This window comes from Polypterus senegalus, chromosome 1 (genome assembly GCF_016835505.1).
Source record: "Polypterus senegalus isolate Bchr_013 chromosome 1, ASM1683550v1, whole genome shotgun sequence".
NCBI classification, from domain to species: Eukaryota; Metazoa; Chordata; class Cladistia; order Polypteriformes; family Polypteridae; genus Polypterus; species Polypterus senegalus.
In genome coordinates, this window is record NC_053154.1 from 327,070,028 (window position 1) to 327,092,070 (window position 22,043).

Sequence of the window (22,043 nt, forward strand, 5' to 3'; positions counted from 1 at the left end):
CAAGATGAAACACTTCATCACTCTTTGGCACCATGACTTTAGCTCAAATTCTATGTCTTCCTTACCTGAAAAATCTCTGGAATTGTTTGTTATAAATCCACCACTGGTTTGTGCATTTGAGGACCCTTGTGTTCTGTCCAGGTCTATTTACTTTATGCTGAAAGTTTATGTCACAAAACTCCATATGATGGGTCTGTACAAAAACAGTTTATGAGTAAATGTTCTGGTAAACCAATACTTCATCCAAATGTCAAAAGTAATCCCAAACCCCAATTGAATGTTGTCAGTGGAGGAGGAGCAATTACCTAAATTTGACTGACTTTGTTCTAATGGCTGAACCTTTTATTATAGTGAAAGTTGTTGATCCCAGATTAGTATCCTTCAAATGGAATGTCAAAATCTCTAGATATTAATTTCAAAGCTGAGTCATTCAGTAGTGTAATCTGATGTGGTATACTGGAGGTTGATATAATAACAATGTGATATTTGTTCTGTTTCTAAGAAAACAAACAGTTGATGTTTAGAATTTGCCTACCAGATCAATTGGCCATGTGGAGCTGGTCCTGTATGAGTTTGTCTGAATGTACTGTGTGTGATAGACTGGCAACCTGTTCAGAGGTTCCCACCCTCACCTTTTTTCCCCTGCGACCCTTAATTAAATAAACAAATTGGAGAGTGGTTTGGGTAGATGTTAAAAGTATAAATATTTTTACATAAAAAGTTTAAATTGATTTTCTGCCTGTAAGTAGTCTCATGTTCCACTGATTGAAGGAAAAAGACAGAGTCTGTTGGAATTTGAGGAGTTTATGTGAGTCAAATCAAAAGTGACAACTAGCTAATGTAAGAAACTGTTTGGGCCTGTCGTCCTTCTGAAAATTTACATTTTGGTAGCTATTGAATCCTGTTTTGTGATAGAAAAAGAGAGGAGGAACAAACAATGTGAATTAAATTTTATGGTAAACTTGGCAGGAAATAGTCATTAGTACACCAGAGAGAAGGATGTTCCCAATTAATATTAGGAAAGTAATATCGGAACATTAAAAGCATACATAACGTGATTGTTTCAAAATCCAGATATTGATATCAAAGTTAATCTTTTGACATCCATGTTTTACTTGAGGAAATATTTTTGGTGACCACATTAAGAAAATAGTAAATGGTATACACTGTAAGGCTGTTATGCAGTTCTCAGGTTGTCTTTTAGGAATAATGGAGGACATGTGTATTCAGTTTGCCACTCATTTTTCAAATTCATTTGCTCATAGAGAATTTTTAGTAAAGGCCTAGAAAGTGCAGACTAAAACAGAAAATATCAGCAGAGAAACACTCAGCTTCTGATTTTGTTAAATTGAAAGAGAGTTCAAATGTAGATGGCAACCTGGAAAAAATAAATAATACTTTTAACGTTTTAGTGTTTTTTCCCCCCAAATTGCGTGCAAGCTTTTTGCTTTGCTATTGTTTTTGTGTTTACTTGGCATTGCATTATACAGTATAGTAGGAGGTGTCATTTAAGAAATAAAATTTTATTATTTTTAAAATGGCTTAAAATGTACTTATAAGTAGTACACTATGTATCAATGCACAGTAGAATATAAAATATGTTTTATAGCACATATGAAAATGTGTCTTTGCAGTGGGTAAGAATACTCAAAGACTAAGTGTTACCATTTGGGACTGCAGTTTAACTATTATCATTGTTTCTAATTGTCTCTCAGATGAAGTTGCTGTTGTTGATGAAATCCAGATGATCAAAGATCCTTCCAGAGGATGGGCTTGGACAAGAGCTCTATTAGGTATATGTTTGTCATAAGTAGGATAAACATACAAAATAAGATTTTCTAACTGCTGATTAAAATGAAAGTACCTTTTTTCTGGTTGTTTAACATAAAATCGATTATGTGTAAGTGTGAGTACTTCATTTTATTTTCTGTATACATTGTGTAGTCAAAATTTGAGTTTTTGACTGACTTGCACACTGAAGATATCCTTGAATATGATTTGACTTATTTCTTTTGTGAAAATACCTGTGGCATACATAATCAATATGTAAACCAATCACTACCATTAAAATTCAGATTTTGAACAGATTTAGTTTGTGGGACTCCCATTTTTATGACTACCATCAGCTTTGTACCAATTAAACAAACACTTTAAAATCTCTTTTAATAAAAGACATTTTTTCAAATTTTAATATGCTTAGCTTTAAAATTCAGCTTATTTTCACCAGCTGCATTTAAACAAAAAGAGGTGCAGATTATTTTATAAAAGTGTAACAGTGCACATATAAGAGATAACGACAGACAAAAAATAGAAATTGTTATTTCCTCACACTATACATCAGATGAAATCTAATCTTGTCTTCTAAAAGTAACTCTGTTAATTTAAACTTTAAAAGGCAACAACTGATGTTGAGAAAGCCTCGATGACATACATAGCCAAATGCTGATGTCTGTGTGCATTACTGTGCCCTGGTAATGCAGAAAATAGTTGCATATTGTTTTATCAACTACATACTGTGTAATATTTAGAAAAGTAGCATGAATGCTTGTTTGAAAACATACACATGGACAGTACATTTACTTTATGTGACATGAAACAATAATAATTATTAACATGTGGTTTATTTGCAATGGATGTAGTATCTGCATGCAGTTAATACTGTGCACCACTGTTTATGATAATAAATAACATCTTCTCATATTCTGCATTCCAGATAATTATTACTGAGATTAAATTTCTGACGGGCTGAATTCTCTTGTGTTTTGGTACTGCATGTGTAGATTGTTAATATTTAATTTTTTGAGGAGGATGTATTGCACATGTTTTCCCAGTTTTGTGTTTAGAAATTGTGCTCTTCTTCTTTTTTGTACACCAACAATCCTCATGGTTTTTTGTGTGCCTAAATTGTTGAAAGTGGAGTGGATGCAAGTGCCGGTCATCTTCCCCCAGTTTTCATGAAGATCTTTTTAATAAAAATTTGTTAAATGATTGTTTGATATTTTGTAATGACCAGCACCATTCCTCTGCCAAACTAAGCAGGCGAGTGGTGTGCAGACTGCTTTTAAAATGAAACCTAATATTTGGAGTGTAGGTATTCATTGTTTACTTGATTGATCTGTGTTACTCATTATAACATAATGTTATAAAGTCAGTAAAATTAAAAAAAAGAAAGTGCATGGATTGATTTCTAGTTATTTATATTGTTATCACTGTTTTGTGAAACCAAATATGTAGATGGTTGAAGTTTTTCAGGAAGTACCTTAATTTACTTTTAATTTGTGGATTTTTTTTACAGGCCTGTGTGCTGAAGAGATTCATGTTTGTGGTGAAGCTGCTGCTGTCAATTTCATAACAGAACTTATGTATTCTACAGGAGAAGAAGTAGAGGTTGGTTTATTTACATATCTGTAGTAGAACTGATCAAACACACACAAACAATATAATAAAAGAAAATTAGAAGCACATGAGATCAGTGAACTTACAATTTCTTAGGTCATCTGGAGAGAGGAGAGGTGGAAAGCATGCACTGATACAGCGCATTGCTGCACCCACCACAATACAAACCACCTCAGAATCCCAAATTAAGAACCAAGTGCAGCTGTGCAACGGATGACAACATGGACAGCTAAGAATATTTGGTTGACCAGTGGTAGAACAGGAATTGAGAAAATCTCTCATTCTTTCCATTTTCCTGGAAACATTTATAAAGGTAACAAGCAGATTATAGAAGGCAAGTTTTCATTTTCCCAGCAATAGATTCTGTTTCTTCCTCATAAAGACCTGGATATTCTTAAGCTATATCATCCTTCCATTCTTTCTAGAGTCTAACATGAAATCATCATAGTGAGTCTTGCCTGGTAAATTTAGTAGTAGGAGTCACCTAGGGGACATCCTCAGATGCTCTAAACATCTCCACTGGCACCTTTTAGTCTAGAGAATCAGTTGCTGTTTTCTGAGGTTTTTGCAGAGTACCAAACTCCTTGTCTCGTCATAAAGTGTAAACCTAGCAACTATGAAGAAAAATCTAATTTATCCAGCTCTGAACATGTTTCTGGAGCAACAACCATCACACCAAATGCTCCATCAGTATGATAGTTAATTTCAAAATTCCCTTCTCCCTATTCATGAACAATATTCCTTGGGTATGCACCTCCCCTCACCTACAGAGGGATACATTTTTTTTTGTTTTAAAATGCTGCAAAGTAAGCAATCTCTCATGCTCTTTGTGACACACATAACTGTAAAATGATATGTGGCGCATAATATATTACATTCAGATGAGGTATAAAAACTTCTTCATCCACACACAGCATTGATGTCACTTTATTTTGTTGAACTGCATACTTAAAGTTTACGTAAATGTCCTGTACATGAAAATCAGAGCAATGCAGGTAAGATATGCATTTTCTACAGTCCTTTTTGAATGGACTAAACAGTAGAGATGCAGGTACACTGTCCAATAATTATCTGTGCAAGAACAATGTTATAGCCTCAAAGCCCATATCTCATTGTTTCTTATAGGTCCCAGCTTTATCTATTGAACTGAATCTTTTCTGTAGTACTCTGGCATAGTTATTACCCATTGGGCCATATAGTGTAATTCCTTTATAAAGAGAACACACATTATACTGGTATCAAATATGAACCTGTTAGTTGCAGAATTATAGTAAAAGATGCATTATTGCTTATATTAGTACTCTCTTTTAGGTGATTCTCATCAGTAGTTTGCTGAAAGGGGACATCATAGTGACAGGGATGCGCTGCTGTAATATTTGTCTATTTTACTATCATACTATAACAGAAGTAAATTTGTAAATAGTTAATACATAATTATGGCATTTAAATCAATTAGAATACCATATCCAGATCAAAAGTCAACATATTTCCAGTGCTGTGAAATGTAATTTAGCAAATAATTATTAATGACTAGATTTACTCAGTTTGGCTGTTTGCTTATCGTGTGAACAGTCCATGTTTATTTAGATAGTGTTATGTTAATGTATGTCTCAAAAAAATCTTTACTTTTTTAAGGTTAGAAACTACAAAAGACTAACTCCAATTTCTATATTGGATCATGCTGTGGAGTCATTGGATAACTTGCACCCAGGAGATTGTATTGTCTGCTTTAATAAAAATGACATTTACTCACTAAGCAGACAGATCGAGGCTCGAGGACTGGAGTGTGCTGTAATATATGGCAGTTTACCGCCAGGTTAGTCAGAATTAGTTGCGCAATTTTTAATTATGGTTTGGCATGAAATGGACTGCATTAAAAGCAGTATTGTTAATAAGTTTTTATATTAAAAACCTAAAATGCTTATAATGCAATCAGACTTTAGGATATGGGTTATGATCTTGAACCATGTCTAAGTCTACATTACACAAAACTAACCATCGTAAAATGTCTGTCAAGCATGTGCAGTATTTAGTGTATATATTCTGGAATGATTATGGATGTCTTTGTCATATATTTGTTCCAGAATAGGCACTGAGTGTTTAAGGGTAACACAAAAGTGGACTTTACTGGTGAATTAGCAATCTGCTGTGCTTATTTATACCATGTTGCACTCTGCCTTAAAGAATCCTAATTTAATGGAAAAGCATATAATTGGAATCTCAAATTGACTATACAGCAAACTGGCCAAAATTCTTTGAAATCTGGCAGGTGCTATATTAATGTTATTCTTATGTAACAAACCTCAGCTAACCTTTTGATGTGACATTTGCTGTTTAGATGGGTATCGGAGTTGTGTGTTGGATTTAATTTCAATATGATATACCATCGTATGCTTGGCTGAGCTACGACTTACTCTTTGTCGTGTTGTGTATTAAATGAATAACATTTTATTAAAAATAAATATTTGTTCCCCAATAGGAACTAAATTGGACCAGGCAAAGAAATTCAATGATCCAAACGACTCCTGCAAGATTCTTGTTGCTACTGATGCAATAGGAATGGGACTGAACCTGTAAGTGCCAGATTATTACATAGCGACCCAATTTATGGCTTCTTAGTTAAAGTAAATTGCTTGTGAAAACACCATTTTGTGCAGATCTTTTCTAGTCTTCTAAAGTAGTTGTCTAAGACATTTTATTTTGTCTGAGCTGCTTTTTTCCTAAATTTGTTTAAAATACCTCTCTTACTTTGATTTTGTTTCATGGTTTTATTTTAATCCAATTCATTCTGCGCAACATGGGTTCATCATTACACTGAAAGTGCTACTCCTGGATTTGGTTCATGTGAACAGTGTAATTTCACTTAGCCTTGAAAGTGTGGACTGTAGCTACAGTGCCCTCAATAATGTTTTGGACAAAAACACATTTTTCCTTGATTTTACTCCTCTGCTCCACAGTTTAAAATTATAAATCAAACAATTTAGACATTAAAGTGCACATTGCAGACTTTTATTTAAGGAAATTTGCTTACATTTTTTTTATTAATTTTATTGCAATCCATACAAATCAATCAAGTTTTTTACAAAAAGAAAAATTAAGGACAAATCGATCCCCACCCCTGAGAGAGAGAGAGCAAGGCAAACGGTGTGAAATTTAAGGCTTATAAACATACCCAAATTAATAAATTCTCTGTGCTTTATGAGCTTATTTTAAAATATTACTGATTAGATCCTGCCGTGTTTTGAAAAAAATCTGTACGGATCCTCTAACTGAGTATTTGATGTTTTCCAGTTTCAAATAGTATAACGCATCGGTTTCCCACTGACTTAAAAGAGGAGAGTTTGGGTTCTTCCAGTTTACCAGAATAAGTCTGCGAGCCAGAAGTGTAGTGAATGCAATCACAATTTGTTTGTCCTTCTCCACTTTAAACCCATCTGGAAGAACCCCAAACACAGCTGTTAATGGGTTAGGAGGGATTGTGACACCAAGGCTGTCTGAAAGGTAATTAAAATTTTGGTCCAGAATAATGTTAATTTGGTGCAGGCCCAGAACATGTGACCCAGTAAAGCTGGGACTTGGTTGCAGCGTTTGCAGGTTGGATCATGCCCTGGAAACATTTTTGGAGAGTTTTAGTCGAGACAGATGTGCTCGATATTAATTTTGAGTTGTATAATTGTATGTTTTGCGCATATGGAGCTCGAGTGAATTCTCTCCATTGCTACTTTCCACTTCTTTTCTGATATATTAATTGAGAGATCTTTTTCCCAGTGTCCTCTTGGATCTTCGAAAGGGAGGGATTGTAAAATGATTTTATATATTGTAAAGATGGTGTCTTAAGTCCTTGAGATTGAGCAATATTTTTTCCAGCATGGATGAAGGTGCAAGATGAGGAAAATCGGGAAGGTTCTGTTTAACAAAGTTCCTGATTTGAAGATAGTGAAAGAAATGTGTAGCTGGAATGTTAAATTTGGAATGTAATTGTACATAAGATGCAAAGACGTTGTCTATATAAAGATCTCTAAGCAAGTTAATTCCAAATTTTTTCCAGATATTGAAAACTGCATATGTTTGCGAAGGTTGAAAGAGGTGGTTCTCTTGGAGTGGTGCCACAGATAGAAGCTTCTCTGTCTTAAAATGCTTTCTACATTGGTTCCATATTCTAAGTGAGTGAAGCACAATTGGGTTATTAGTATATTGCCGATAACATGTGTTTATTGGAGCGCAGAGCAGGGAATACAAAGAAGTACTGCAGGATTTTACTTATATTGCCTGTGTATGTTCTTCTATTTGTGTCCAGGTTCTTATCGCTTGTATATTCGCTGCCCAGTAATAAAACTGGAAGTTAGGTAGAGCAATGCCACCTTCTGCCTTTTGTCTTTGTAGGGTCGCTCTTTGGATGCATGGATGTTTTGACTTCCGAATAAATTAGGTTATTGTTGAATCTAACTGCTTAAAAAATGATTTATTAATGTATAATGGAATGTTTTGAAATAAAAAATGAGCTTAGGAAGAATATTCATCTTAACAGTATTAAATCTTTTAGCTAGTGTGACCATCTATGAAAGTCTTGCTTAATTTTTTCCATGCAGACGGCAAAATTTTGTTGATAAAGAGCCTTATGTTTACTCGTGATGTTTACCCCTAGGTATTTAAACTGTTCTGCAATGATAAAAGGTAGGGTGTCTAATCTAATATTATATGCTTGAGAATTCACTGGAAAGAGTACATATTTTGCTTTGCTTACATTTTGGTCACACCATGTAGAAATTGCAACACTTGTCACCCCATTTCAGGGCACCATAATGTTTGGGACAATTGCCATGACAGATGTTTGTGATTCTTCAGGTGGGTTTCATTGCTTCATTAGTGCAGGCATAAGATACCTACTGTAGGCTTGCTTCCACTTAAAGACTACCTTTGGAGTTTGTAGTTGTCGTTCAACCTGACGACAAGAGCTGTTCCATTGAAAGTCAAATAAGACATTATAAGGCTGAAAAACAAAAAAACTGATGGAGACATCTGTAAAACCTTAGGATTAACTAAATCAACTGTCTGGAATATCATTAGGAAGATAGAACACACTTGCGAGCTCAGTAATTGCAAAAAGACTAGTAGGCCAAGGAAAGACCTTTACTGCTGATGACAGAAGAATCTGTGGTAAAATATCACTGTGGTAAAGAAAAAGCACTAAAAAGGAGTCTTTGGAATTCTGGATAAAGGTCTGTGAAAAGACAAGACATAGATTAAACTGTAACAGAGTGATGGCAAGAGCAAAGCGTGGAGATGAAAAGGAACTGCCCAAGGTCCAAAGCAGACCATTAACATGGTGGTGGAGGTGTCGAGTGGCTGCCACATGTACTGGCACACTTGTCTTCATCGATAATGGAACCACTGACGGCAGGCACACAATGAATTATGAGGTGTAGAGAAACATCTGATCTGCTCATGTTCCAGTAAATGCCTTGAAACACACTGGATGGCGCTTCATCCTACAACAAGATAATGACCTCAACATAACTGCTAACGTGACACACATATTTTTCAAATCTCTCCTTCTTTTGGCTGCCCCCGTTAGGGTTTGCCACAGCGGATAATTTTTTTTCCACCATATCTTCCTGTCCTCGTCATCTTGCTCCATTACACCCACCACTTGCACATCCTCTCTCACCACATCCATAACCCTTCTAAGCTAAAATTGGAAAATTCTTGATTGGCCAAGCCAGTCACCTGATTTAAATCCAAGTGAGCACTGAATATGACTGCTTTAATATACTACTCACTGCTGTGTCTCAAATATTATGACGCCCTGAAATGGGGGAGACCATGTAGAAAAAGTGTAATTGCTATATGGTGTGATGGAAATGTAAGCAAATACCCTTAAATTAAAGTCTGCAATGTACAATTTAATCATGTCAGAATTGTTTGATTTGTAATTTTAAATTTTGGAGCAGAGGATTAAATCAAGGACAAATGTGTCTTTGTTCAAACATTATGATGGATACATTATACAATAATTTTTCACAGTGGTGCTCAAGCCACATGTTAATTGTGTGATGAGTTTATTAATGATAACAGTAGTAAAACTCCTCCTAGCATTGTAATGTCTTGCATATGCAGTAAACACTTCCTTAGGTGTCACTTTTAACATGCAGAACAAAACTATACAGTTATGTAAACTATGCAAAGACCGGACAGCATTCCTTTACCTACTTAATTGTTGTTCTCCAGTTTGTGTAGCCAACAGCAATATATGCCTTGGATTTTCTTTTTGTTTCATTTTCTGCTGCTTTAGTCTAGTTGGCTTCAGGTAATCATTTCTACACTATAACACATACTTTCTTTTATTTCTTCCTAACTGAAGATATAACCAACGAAGAAGCAACAACTGCACTGTATGTTTTCCTAAAATGATAATAAATGAGGTACAAACATGTACAACTTGTTGCGCTGGGGAAAAGTACCTCATTCAGTAATAGGCCAATGAAGGAGACAGGTCTCTGACAAAAGTCTAAAAGAATATTTCATCTCTGTGTGTGTGCACTTTATACACATGCATCAGGACTGATTTTTCTTGTTCATGTTGTGCACATCATAAATAATAGTTGACTTTTCATTTTATTTTTTTTTATCGCTGTATTTATATTTAAACATGATTTTTATCATGATTTTAAAGCAATAATGAATAAAAAAGAGAACTAGTGTGACATTAAATAAGTTCCCTGAATTTATAAGTGGTACCATGAATGCAAGGCAGGAGTAGGCCCAGGATGTGATGCGATTCTGTCAGAGGACACAATCATTTAAACATATGCAAATTGCGAGTCACTAATATTCAGATTATTTCTGAATACAAAATGTATAAAATATTAATTATTTTAAAATAATTTTAATTATAGTTTGTTGGTTATATCTAGTTTGACTGTAGTAATATTAAATTGTAGCTGTTATCTTTGCCTTTAACAGGAGCATCAAAAGAATAATTTTTAATTCTTTGGTGAAACCATCTGTTAATGAGAAAGGTGAGAAAGAAATGGACACCATCACCACCTCACAGGCCCTGCAGATTGCAGGCAGAGCTGGTCGGTTTGCTTCCAGCTTTCAGGATGGTGAGGTCACCACTATGCACCGGGATGACTTGCCTGTTCTTCGCGAGATTCTAAATCGGCCTGTTGACCCTGTTGAGGTGGGTATTATTTGGACTTTGGGTTCATCAGCAATCACCATTGCACAAGCCTTTAGCTTGCTTTACACGTATAAGCATATATCCTTCCAGATCCCCACCCTTTTCAATTTCCTCTGTCTTGAACATCTTTAAAGGCAAGACCTTTCCTTATGTCATTTGCCCCCAGTTCATTCACATCTTATTTGTTTAGTTTGTCTAATCAATGCTTCATCTAAGGTTCCATCAGACACCTACTTCTGCTTCAAGTGTGAATAATCAACATCAATCTCACCAGCGGCCAGTTTGCTTAAGCTTTCTACTTCAATCCAGAGAGGTTTGTTTCCAACTCAAACTAATGTTCAAGCAGACCTCTACCCTGCTGCTCAGTCTAAAACTCTCTGCGTTCACCTAAGTACATTACTACTGCCTTCAAAATAACTGTCAGTAACTAAATTTACACATGCACTAGTTTCTGACTCTGACTCACTTTTCACACCATGCAATCTGCATTTTTTCTTGATATCTGCGCACTTCTACACACCACTTTAAAAAACAACTGTTTCCTGCAGTTGTGCATTAGGGAATGTTCTTGTCTCTTATCTTCGTCTGGCCATCACCCTACCATTTCCTGCCTCCGGCTTTGATTTGTTCTAATTCGGATTTCTTCACTTTATACCACATGTACAAGATACAGCATACAAGGCCTTCCATTTTCAATTCTTCTGCACTACTTTGCTCATGACGTTCATCACTGTCATGGAAACCACAAATAAATAGCAATGTTCCACCTTCACACCATAGCTTTCACTATTTTCATTTAGTACTGTAGCTACTGTTTGTTTCTTTATAGTTCAACATAACTGGTGATGGTTTTATTCACATTTAACATTTTCTGGCTGCAACCTGTCAGCTGCATTCCCTAGCATTACATATGGCTAATACAGCTTTTTTCCCCTCATCATTTGCCTCTTTGCCTGCATTTGTCTTTTCAAAAAAAAGTTTGTAGTTTCTTTCCTAGTCATGAAGTAAAATCAGATTTCATTTCACTGTTTCTGTTATCTTCATGGTCTACTCCAAAATGTGATTGCTCAAAACTGTGCACTCTGTTTGAAGCCATTTCTTGTGTACTTCAAAATGAATATAATTTCATCTTTTGAGTTTCTGACCATGTTCTAATTGTACCTGCTGCTTTCTTCCCTTTCTCTCTTAAGAAAGAACTTGCAACTAGGGCCTTCCATTTTTTTTATTATCAATATCATCATGTTCTCATAATTCACCATTATTATTGTTTCCTTCCTCAACATACTCTCAGTTCCATTACAACCAACCTCTTTTCTTATATGTAAACCTCAATGTGGCAGAGTGTGTATATATATATATATATATATATATATATATATATATATATATATATATATATATATATATATATATATATATATATATATATATATATATATATATATATATACATATATATATATGTAATTCCAGCAGGTTGTTTTGATCAATGTGATGTTATTCCAGAAAACCAGACACCTATACATCCTAGTTTTCAAGCTTTCGTTTGAACTACATTAATATTAGAAGTGAAAACAGTAAATTCTCAGTCGTGATAACTAATACAGTTTTAAAATGTCACTAAGGATTTCGGTTAGATCAAATGTAGCACGCTCTTGGCCTGCTGTGCCTACTGTGCTGAAGCAATTTGCTTAATTATAGGTCTTTCATAATTTCATCAAGATACAGTGATAATCTGCTACTGGAAATGGTTATATGAGGGCTTAGTCTCCTGGTTTTCCAAATACACAGAGGCATTGTATGAAGTTGACCCCACAGAATTTTTATTTTTTTTAACAGTGACTCTTAAGCACATTGGCACATTCAAGATGGAATATAGGAAAGGCAACTTTCCTCAAATGGTCTTATGAGTACAGAACACATAACAAAGTCATATAGTTTAGAAAATGTAGATATTATTTAAACTAAAAGATCTGAATAGGGTGTTTTTATTTGTAAAAGTTTTTTTTTTTTTTATAACTATTCAGTGCTTTCCTACAACAAACAAGAAATGGGCAAAACTTAAAAAGGTCTTATCTAGCATTGTTCAGTTTTTTAGTGTGAAATTAAAATGTCTTTGGATGCATACTTCGTTGGTTTGACTTTGACTTGATTTTCTTTCTGTGTTCTTATTTGCATTTAAAGATTGCAGGCCTACACCCCACAGCCGAGCAGATTGAAATGTTTGCCTACCACCTCCCGGAGGCGACCCTATCCAATCTTATTGTAAGTATGGGAAAGCAGTGTAAATGGACATGAGCAGTAAATCAGTCACTGAGATTATGTGTAAGATCCAATTGCAGTATACTGTATATCAAGTAGACTTTAGTGTTACTTTATTGAGACTTGCACAGAAATAAAAAAAAGTGTAACTAGCTGAAAAATAAACAATTGCTTTGACTGCTTGTTTTTCCTTGCTTTTATTTATTTCTACACAGATTTTCTCAATATCTTACTTCACAACCTGGCTATCTTGTTGTTTACTTATTTGAATTTACAACTTTTCATTTTAATGAAACACTTTACGTTCTGTGTGTTTTCAATATTTTATTTTATCTTTCGATGAGTACTTTGAAATGTCTTTTGAAAGCAAGATAAAATTTGTGTTTTAATTTAATTCAAGCCGAAAGCACACGTGCCTATTAGCATTTGACACTGCAGATTTTGTCAAAGTGAAAATAAAATGTATGTTTGATTTTCATTATTATGTTTGAAGTTATCAAATATAAAATGCAAAGTGGAAACATAAGGTATATGTGCCAGTATATAGTAGTCTGAATATTTTCAGTCCCTTGTTTTTTTATCTTTTTACATTTTTTTATTTTGCAGCTTTGTACTAAAATCACTTAAATTAATTTTTTCCCATGTATAAAGCATCACTCAATACCCCCAGAATGACCAAGCAAAAACAGGATTAAGAACATTTTTGCAAATTTATTAAAAATAAAAAAGTGAAATATTACTTTGCCAGAAGTATTCCCAGCCTTTTCGTAATGCTTCATTGAACCACCTTTGGCTGTGATTTGATTCTGGAGTCATCGTGGGTTTGATGTGATAAGATTCATACAGCTGGATTTGGGGATTTACTGCCATTCTCTGCAGATTCCCTCAAGGTCTGTGAAATTGTATGGAGGCTGTTGGTGAATAGTCATTTTCATGTCTCTCCAGAGATGTTTGATTGGGTTCAATTTCAGACTCAGGCTAGACAACTCAATGATTTTTCAATCGTTGTCCCTAACCCACTCCTGTGTTGTCTTTGCTTTGTGCTTAGGGTTGTTGTACTTTTGGAAAGTGAACTTTCATCCCAGCCTGAGGTCTAAAGCTCTCTGAACATGTTTTAATTGGGGATATCTTTATACTTTGTTCCATTCATCTTTCCCTCTCTAGTCAAGTTTATCCCAGTCCCTGCCACAGAAAACACCCCCACAGCATGATGCTGCCACCCCCATGCATCTCGGTTGGAATGGTACTGCACAGGTGATGAGCAGTGCCTGATTTCCTCCAGACATAATGCTAATCTTTGTTTCATCAGCCCAGAGAATGTTGTTTCTCGTAGTCTTCAAGTTCCTTTGGTATCTTTTTGCAAACTCCAAGCAGGCTGCCATTTGTCTTTTACTGAGGAGAGTCTTTCGGCTGGCCACCCTTAATAAATCCTAGAGTACTAGAGTGTTGCAGTGACGACTGTCTTTCTTTAAGTTTCTCCCATCACCATACAGGTTGTCTAGAGGCCAGCCAGAGCGAGCATTGGGCCCTTGTTCACCTCTGTTACCAAGGCATTTCTCTTGCAATTGCTTAGTTTGACCTGGTAGCCAGCTTTAGGAAGACTCAAGGTTATTCTAAACTATTTCCATTTAAGAATTATTTATCAATTGTAATAAATAGAATGGAATTCATCTGAGCCACATATTAAATGTCATAGTAAAGCATTTGAATACTTGTGTCAATGTGATGTTTCATTTTAATACTTTTCATAAATTTGTCAACATTTCTAAAATGCTGTTTCTGCTTTGTCATGCTTGAGTGTTGCTTGATGTGAGGAAAAAAATTATTTTAGTACAAGGTTGCAACATAGCATAATATGAAAAATGTGAAGAGATCTAAATATTTTCTGAATCCACTGTAAACATACTATGCACAGTGAAAGTGAAATCATTCAGAAAATAAGCAAGTGGCAAAATAATGAATGTTGAAATCAATACATGCTTAAACTAAATGAATTCAGGGTGCAGGTAACTCATAAAATAAGGGAAACACTTGAATCAAAAAGTATTCAAAAAGCTTCAATGCCTCTTGTTAATAGATTTTTTTTAGGAGTCTGGATCTTGAACTTTAGAAGGCTGGAATTCCATTATTTTATGTTTTGAGGATGTTGGAAGATAGTCTCAGGCAATCAGTTTGTTATCTCTAATATGTACTCCGTTCACTTCAGATTGTATGCCTGTTTTTATTTTGTTTCCTTCAGGATATTTTTGTTAGCTTGTCACAAGTCGATGGCCTCTACTTTGTGTGCAATGTAGAAGACTTCAAGTTCCTAGCAGACATGATTCAGCACATTCCTCTGAACCTGAGATCTCGATATGTATTCTGCACAGCACCCATTAATAAAAAGCAGCCATTCATCTGCACGTCTTTTTTAAAGGTAAGGAGACTGCCTGATACATCTTCCCCAACACAGGAAGGAAAATAATACAATAAGAAGCTTTTAATTTGTGCAAGCAGTATATGTATTGTGTCACATGAGACAGACAGAGAGAGAGAAATTGAGAGAGTAATAGTGAGTAAACGCAGTAGTGAGCTAACTAGCAGAACATCCCTGCTTAATTTATGCAGTTCAGTTGCCAATATTTCCACTTATTATACCAGCATCCGTCAACCCTTTCACACACTTGGATCACAAGAACCTTGTGCTTGTTGTCGGCAAACAACATTCACACCACTACAGCTTTTATGAACTTGTAACATGGAGCCTGTGCAGTGAAGATTATTACACCAAACACGTTTATCTTAAATAATGCATGCCTGTGCACTGCCCTCTAATGCACCTCCTGTCTCTCCTCCAACTCTCATTTTCTTCTTTCCCACATTCATATGTGGTTTATATATTAGAATCTTACAATACAATACAATACAGTTTATTTTTGTATAGCCCAAAATCACACAGGAAGTGCCGCAATGGGCTTTAACAGGCCCTGCCTTTTGACAGCCCCCAGCCTTGACTCTCTGAGAAGACAAGGAAAAACTCCCAATAAAACCTTGTAGGGAAAATGGAAGAAACCTCGGAAAGGCAGTTCAAAGAGAGACCCCTTTCCAGGTAGGTTGGGCGTGCAGTAGGTGTCAAAAGTAGGGGGTCAATACAATACAATATACACAACAGAACAATTCCTTAAGACAGCATAATAAAAATTTTAGAATTACGGTTTAACAGTAGATGATATGACATAATTAGGTTTGGATATTTTTAGAGTCCTGGAGACCTCATCCATCTAGCTGCATCTCCATTTGGCCATGCCACGGCTGAAACATTGCTCGATGAAAGGACCCTCTTTCCCATGATTCCTGTGATCCTCCATCAGGGATGACTTTACCATAGGCAGGCAAACAACTTGGCAGGTGGGCCGTGGCACCAATGGCCACATTTGGGTACCGAGAAAAGAAACAGAATAGGTGAGGGTTAGTATTCAAATATAATTATCATGTTACTTATGTTATAGTGCTAATGACTAACAACAGAGATGCAGTATGTACAGTTAATCAGCAGCTCTAGTCAGGATATGCTAAACTGAAGTAGTGAGTCTTCAGCCGGGATTTAAAGGCTGAGACCGAGGGGGCATCTCTTATGGAAGCAGGAAGACCATTCCACAGTTTAGGGGCCCTGTAACTAAAAGCTCGACCTCCCACTGTTATTTTATTAATCCTTGGAATCCTAAGCAGACCGGCATCTTGAGATCTTAATGTGCTCAGGTTTGTAAGTCATGATAAGTTCAGACAAGTAAGCGGACCTTGGCCATTTAATGCTTTATATGTTAAAAGGAGGATTTTGAAATCTGCCCTAAATTTAACTGGGAGCCAGTGTAAAGATTTAAGAACTGGGGTTATGTGTTCATATTTTCTTGTTCTTGTAATAATTCTTGCAGCGCATTTTGGATTAACTGGAGGCTGTATAGAGAACAGTTTGAACAGCCAGTGAACACCGCATTGCAGTAGTCAATCCTACTAGAGATAAATGCATGAATTAATTTCTCACAATCCTGTTTATTTAGAAAGCGCCTTAATTTCCTAATATTTTTAAGATGGAAAAACATGTTTTGGACGACTTTGTAATATGCTTTAAATGACATGCTAGAGTCAAAGATAACTCCTAGATTGCGGGCTGATTCAGTAAAATTAATTGGGATTCCAACTGAGTTAAATGACGACAAAATATTGCTGTGATCAGCGTCATTCCCTCCAACAATTAACATCTCTGTTTTATCTGTATTTAAAGACAAGTAGTTCTCATTCATCCATTCCTTTAATTCACTAACACAACTAATTAAAGACAACATCGGAGAAACTTCATTTGATTTAAATGAAAGGTATAACTGGGTGTCATCTGCATACGAGTGAAAATTAACATTATGTTTCCTAATGAGAGATCCCAGTGGAAGCATGTAAAGTGAAAACAGTAAAGGTCCCAGTACTGAGCCCTGCGGACACCATATTGAACTTCTGTGTATAATGATGGAGTACTGTCAGCACATTTCTGTACATACTGGAATCGATTTGATAAATAAGAACTGAACCAAGCGAGCACGGGCCTGTAAGCCCAACATCGTTTTCTAGCCTGTGCAGTAAAATAGAATGGTCAATGGTGTCAAATGCTGCACTTAAGTCCAACAACATAATTACAGTGGAATTTCCTTCATCAGAGGATATCAGAATGTCATTTACAACCCGTGTTAGTGCCGTTTCTGTACTATGACCAGTCGAAAGCCAGACTGGAATTTCTCAAATAAATTGTAATGCGTAAGGTGTGACTGAAGCTGACTGGCGACTACTTTCTCTAGTATTTTAGAGAGAAATGGTAAATTTGAAATAGGCCTATAGTTATTTAGTATGTGTGGGTCTAGGTCTGACTTTTTAAGTAAAGGTTTAATGACTGACAGTTTTAGTGCATCAGGTACTGTGCCATGCAGTAATGAACTATTGATAATGTTAGAATAGGTGCTGCAAGAACATCCATTGCACTTTTACTAGTTTTGTTGGCACTGGATCTAGGGAACAAGTAGTGGGCTTCATTTTAGTAATTAAAGTTAAGACTTCCTGCTCAGTTACAGGATTAAAATTATTAAAGTGCTGAATGCAATGTGAGCAGGGTCTGCTAAGCTAGTATTTGGTTTGTACTGTGATGCTGAGATCTGGGATCTTATATTTTTAATTTTCTCATTGAAGAAGTTCATAAAGTCTGTACTGCTAATATCTGTTGGTATTTTGCACTGTTGATCTGAATTCCCATTTGTTAATTTAGCCACTGCTCTAAAAAGTACCCTAGGATTTTTATTATTGCTATCTATTAATGTAGAATAGTATTCTGAGCGAGCTTTAAAGAGGGCCTTTTTATATTTATTAACACTCTCTGTCCATGCAATTTGAAAGACATGTAGCTTTGTTGTTCTCCATCTGCTCCAGTTTTCGACACTCTAATTTAAGAGCTCGAGTGTTTTCATTAAACCAGGGAGAGTTTCTATGTGCTTTGATCACTTTTGTTTTAGGGGAGCCACTGTGTCCAGAGCATCTCTCAAGGTCACATTATAATGTGATATTAGCTGATCTAAATTGTTTTCCACGTTTACATTTGATGTTAACTGATCTAAATGGTTTTCCACAATTACACTCGACTTACTCAAGGTATCTATAAATTTTGAAGCAGAATTACAATCTAGATGTCGCACTGTCTTTGTTTTAATCTGCGAGTGCTGGCATGGGCAGAACTAAATCAAACGTAATTAAGAAGTGATCGGAAATAACTACATTTAATGGAGTAATATTTAAATTTTGAATTTCAACTTTGTAAGTTATAATTAAATCTAATGTATGGTTATGATTATGAGTTGGACCTTTGACAATCTGACAAAATCCTACTGAATTTAACAAATAAGTAAAACATTTGCTAAAAGTGTCAGTTTCCACATCAATGTGTACATTAAAATCCCCATCAGAACTACGTGATCATAATTTATAGTCAAATCAGACAGAAGGTTGCTAAATTCAGTCATGAACAATGAATATGGCCCTGGTGGTCTGTAGACTAGCACTATAATTGTGTTGGAATTTGTTTTAATATTTAAAATGAATGCCTCAAAGGATGTAAAGTTGCCTAAATTTTTAGGAGTGATTTGCATTTTGTTACAATGAATTATTCCAAGGCCTCCTCCTCGACCAGAATCTCTAGACTTATGAAGGAACGAGTATCCATCTGGTGACGCCTCAGCTAGGGAACAGTGTCACATTTACTAAGCCAGGTTTCAGTAAGAAGACACAGATCAGATTTTGTACTTAATATTATATCATTTACCAAAACAGCTTTAGTGCCAAGAGAGCGAATGTTCAATAAACAGCATTTAAAACTGCATGGTTCTTTCTGAACTGCTGATATATTTTTGTTTTAATTTGAATTAAATTTCTATTACAGATGCCCCTGGTGGAGTGTCTGGTTTTATCCCTTGGTCTAATTATACACCTTATTTTTGGTTATCAATTAATTTATGGTTTGTTTCAAGACTAAATTTACTGGATGCCCCACAACAGGGATTATGGGTAACAGCTTCAGGAAAATAACAGGTGGGATAAACAACAGCCTGTGATTTAAGATCACATGACTGCGGCCTGGATGGTGCTCTAATCAGTCAACCAGGCAGTTTTGCTGCCATATTTTGGGATAATACATAAGATCCCTTGCAGTTAGGATGAAGACCATCTCTTCTGAAAAATCCAGGCCTTTCCCAAAAATCATCCCAATTGTTCACAAATGCTATGCTTTTATTTGCACACCAGGTTTCTAGCCAGCAGTGAAAGGAATGCAATCTGCTATAAATCACATCCCTCTATACAATCTTGGTAAGGGACCAGATACAATTAAATTCCGACATTTTGTTTTAGCTTTGGTGCATAGAGATGAAGTTCGCTTTAATACCTCAGATTGCTGTAAATAAATATCATTAGTGCCGACATGCAGCAATAAGGTAGATACTTCATCGTCGGCAACACGGTCCAATGCGCCTTTATGCCAGAAATCTTGGCCCCTGCAAGGCACTTAACATTAACTGCTGGTTTAACATAGTTTGGAATTCTAACATTCCGCACTATGGAATCGCCAATTATGAGCACTTTATTATTCTCAGTTTCCACAGGCGCGCTGCGGAGAGCTGAGAACCTGTTCTGGGTCCGAATTGGTGACCTGGGTGCTGGGGACTAAATTTTGGATTCTTAGACCCCGTCTTACTGTTACCCACTCGCCCTGTGGCTGAATTGGTGCTGCTGATTTCGGCCTCGCACTGACTACAGTGGGACCTGGAGAGACTGAAGCGAATCAGATGTAGCCGAATTGTCTAAACAAACCGAGTCGATCCAATTTTCGGTTTGCCTAATCGCTATCAGATTCCTAACGCGGTCCTCCAATTCGCGTATTTTCCCGACCAACTCTAAATTAACTAAACATTTTTGGCAGGTGAAGCTATCTGCACTGTCGGCCGGAAAACCTGAGCTGTACATACTGCAGGACACACAACATATAAACGTGCCCTCGATGGGCAGAGAGCAGATAGAACTTACATTAAATGTTGAAGTCATCTTTGCCGTTTTTATAGGTGCTTCTGCGCTTTCCGTGTTGAGCTGAATCACCGTCGCTTTTAAGTTTCCACCACCCGCTAAGCGATCGACTTTAATTTCTCACTGCCGGTTATTTCTACTGGTCAGCTGCCGGCTTTATCTCAGGTGAACTTGCTCGTGTGCTTTCAAAGGGCTACGTGCCTGTGGGAGACGCCGCCGCTCTCTGCTTCCGCTCGCTGATCCGCTCTCTGCTTCCACTCGCTGATCCGCTCCCGAATCTTCTTTACTACTTCAATCCAATGCTTCTACAACCTAGCTTTATTTTAGGCTCACCATTCCTCTGTGCTTTGTTCAAAGTAACAAAACATTGTAACAGGCTTTTCTTTTGCGAGGGGTTGGCAGTGTCTCTCTGTGTTTTAAATTGCTTTTATCCCACAGTCCAAAGACATGGTGTGAGTGTGAAGCTGTGTGTACTATATACAGTCCCGATCAAAAGTTTAAGACCACTTGAAAAATGGCAAAAAATCATATTTTGCATGGTTGGATCTTAACAAGGTCCCAAGTAGAGCTTCAACATGCAACAAGAAGAAATGGGACTGAGACAAAACATTTTTTGAGCATTCAATTAATTGAAAATAACTATTAAATTGAAACGGGCTGTTTTACAGCTGATCAAAATTTTAGGACCACATGCCTTTAAAAGGCCAAATCTGTGCAAAGATTTGGATTCATTGTCATTTTCTGTCAGGTAGTCACACGTTCTGATGGCAAAGGCAAAGAAACCCTCCCTTTTTGAACGTGGTCGGGTTATTGAACTGCATAAGCAGGGTCTCTCACAGCGCGCCATCGCAGCTGAGGTGGGACGCAGTAAGACAGTCATTTGGAATTTCTTAAATGATCCTGAGGGTTATGGAACAAAAAGTCAAGTGAAAGACCCAAAAAAATTTCACCAGCACTGAGCCGGAGGATCCAATTGGCTGTCTGTCAAGACACTGGACGATCCTCAACCCAAATTAAGGCCGTTACTGGTGCTGACTGCAGCCCCATAACCATCAGACGGCATCTGAGACTGAAGGGCTTCAAAAACAAAAAACGTCTTCAAAGACCTCGTCTCCTTGAACGCCACAGAACTGCTCGTTTGGACTTTGCAAGAGAGCACCAAACATGGGACATTCAAAGGTGGAAGAAAGTTTTATTCTCTGATGAGAACAAATTTAACCTTGATGGTCCTGATGGTTTCCAACGTTCCTGGCATGACAAGAAGATCCCACCTGAGATGTTTTTGTACGCGCCACAGTAGAGAGGGCGCCATAATGGTCTGGGGTGCTTTTTCCTTCAGTGGAACAATGGAGCTTCAGGAAGTGCAGGGGCGTCAAACGGCCGCTGGCTATGTCCAGATGTTGCAGAGAGCATGACTGAGGGCCCTCGTCTGTGTGGTAACGACTGGGTTTTTCAACAGGACAGCGCTACAGTACATAATGCCCTCAGGACAAGGGACTTCTTCCAGGAGAATAACATCACTCTTTAGGCCCATCCTGCTTGTTCCCCTGATCTAAATCTAATTGAGAACCTTCGGGGATGGATGGCAAGGAAAGTTTACAGAAATGGACAACAGTTC

General features: G+C 36.6%; 1 protein-coding gene across 1 annotated transcript in view; it reads left to right on the plus strand.

Moving 5' to 3' along the window:
• supv3l1 (SUV3-like helicase) overlaps window positions 1-22,043 on the plus strand; it is a 54,686-nt gene that overhangs the window by 26,091 nt on the left and 6,552 nt on the right. Inside the window, exons 7-13 of the mRNA XM_039739411.1 lie at window positions 1,716-1,793; window positions 3,296-3,387; window positions 5,032-5,212; window positions 5,876-5,969; window positions 10,360-10,579; window positions 12,764-12,844; window positions 15,081-15,257. Of these exons, the coding sequence (XP_039595345.1) occupies window positions 1,716-1,793; window positions 3,296-3,387; window positions 5,032-5,212; window positions 5,876-5,969; window positions 10,360-10,579; window positions 12,764-12,844; window positions 15,081-15,257 (923 nt within the window). The remainder of the gene's footprint in view (window positions 1-1,715; window positions 1,794-3,295; window positions 3,388-5,031; window positions 5,213-5,875; window positions 5,970-10,359; window positions 10,580-12,763; window positions 12,845-15,080; window positions 15,258-22,043) is intronic.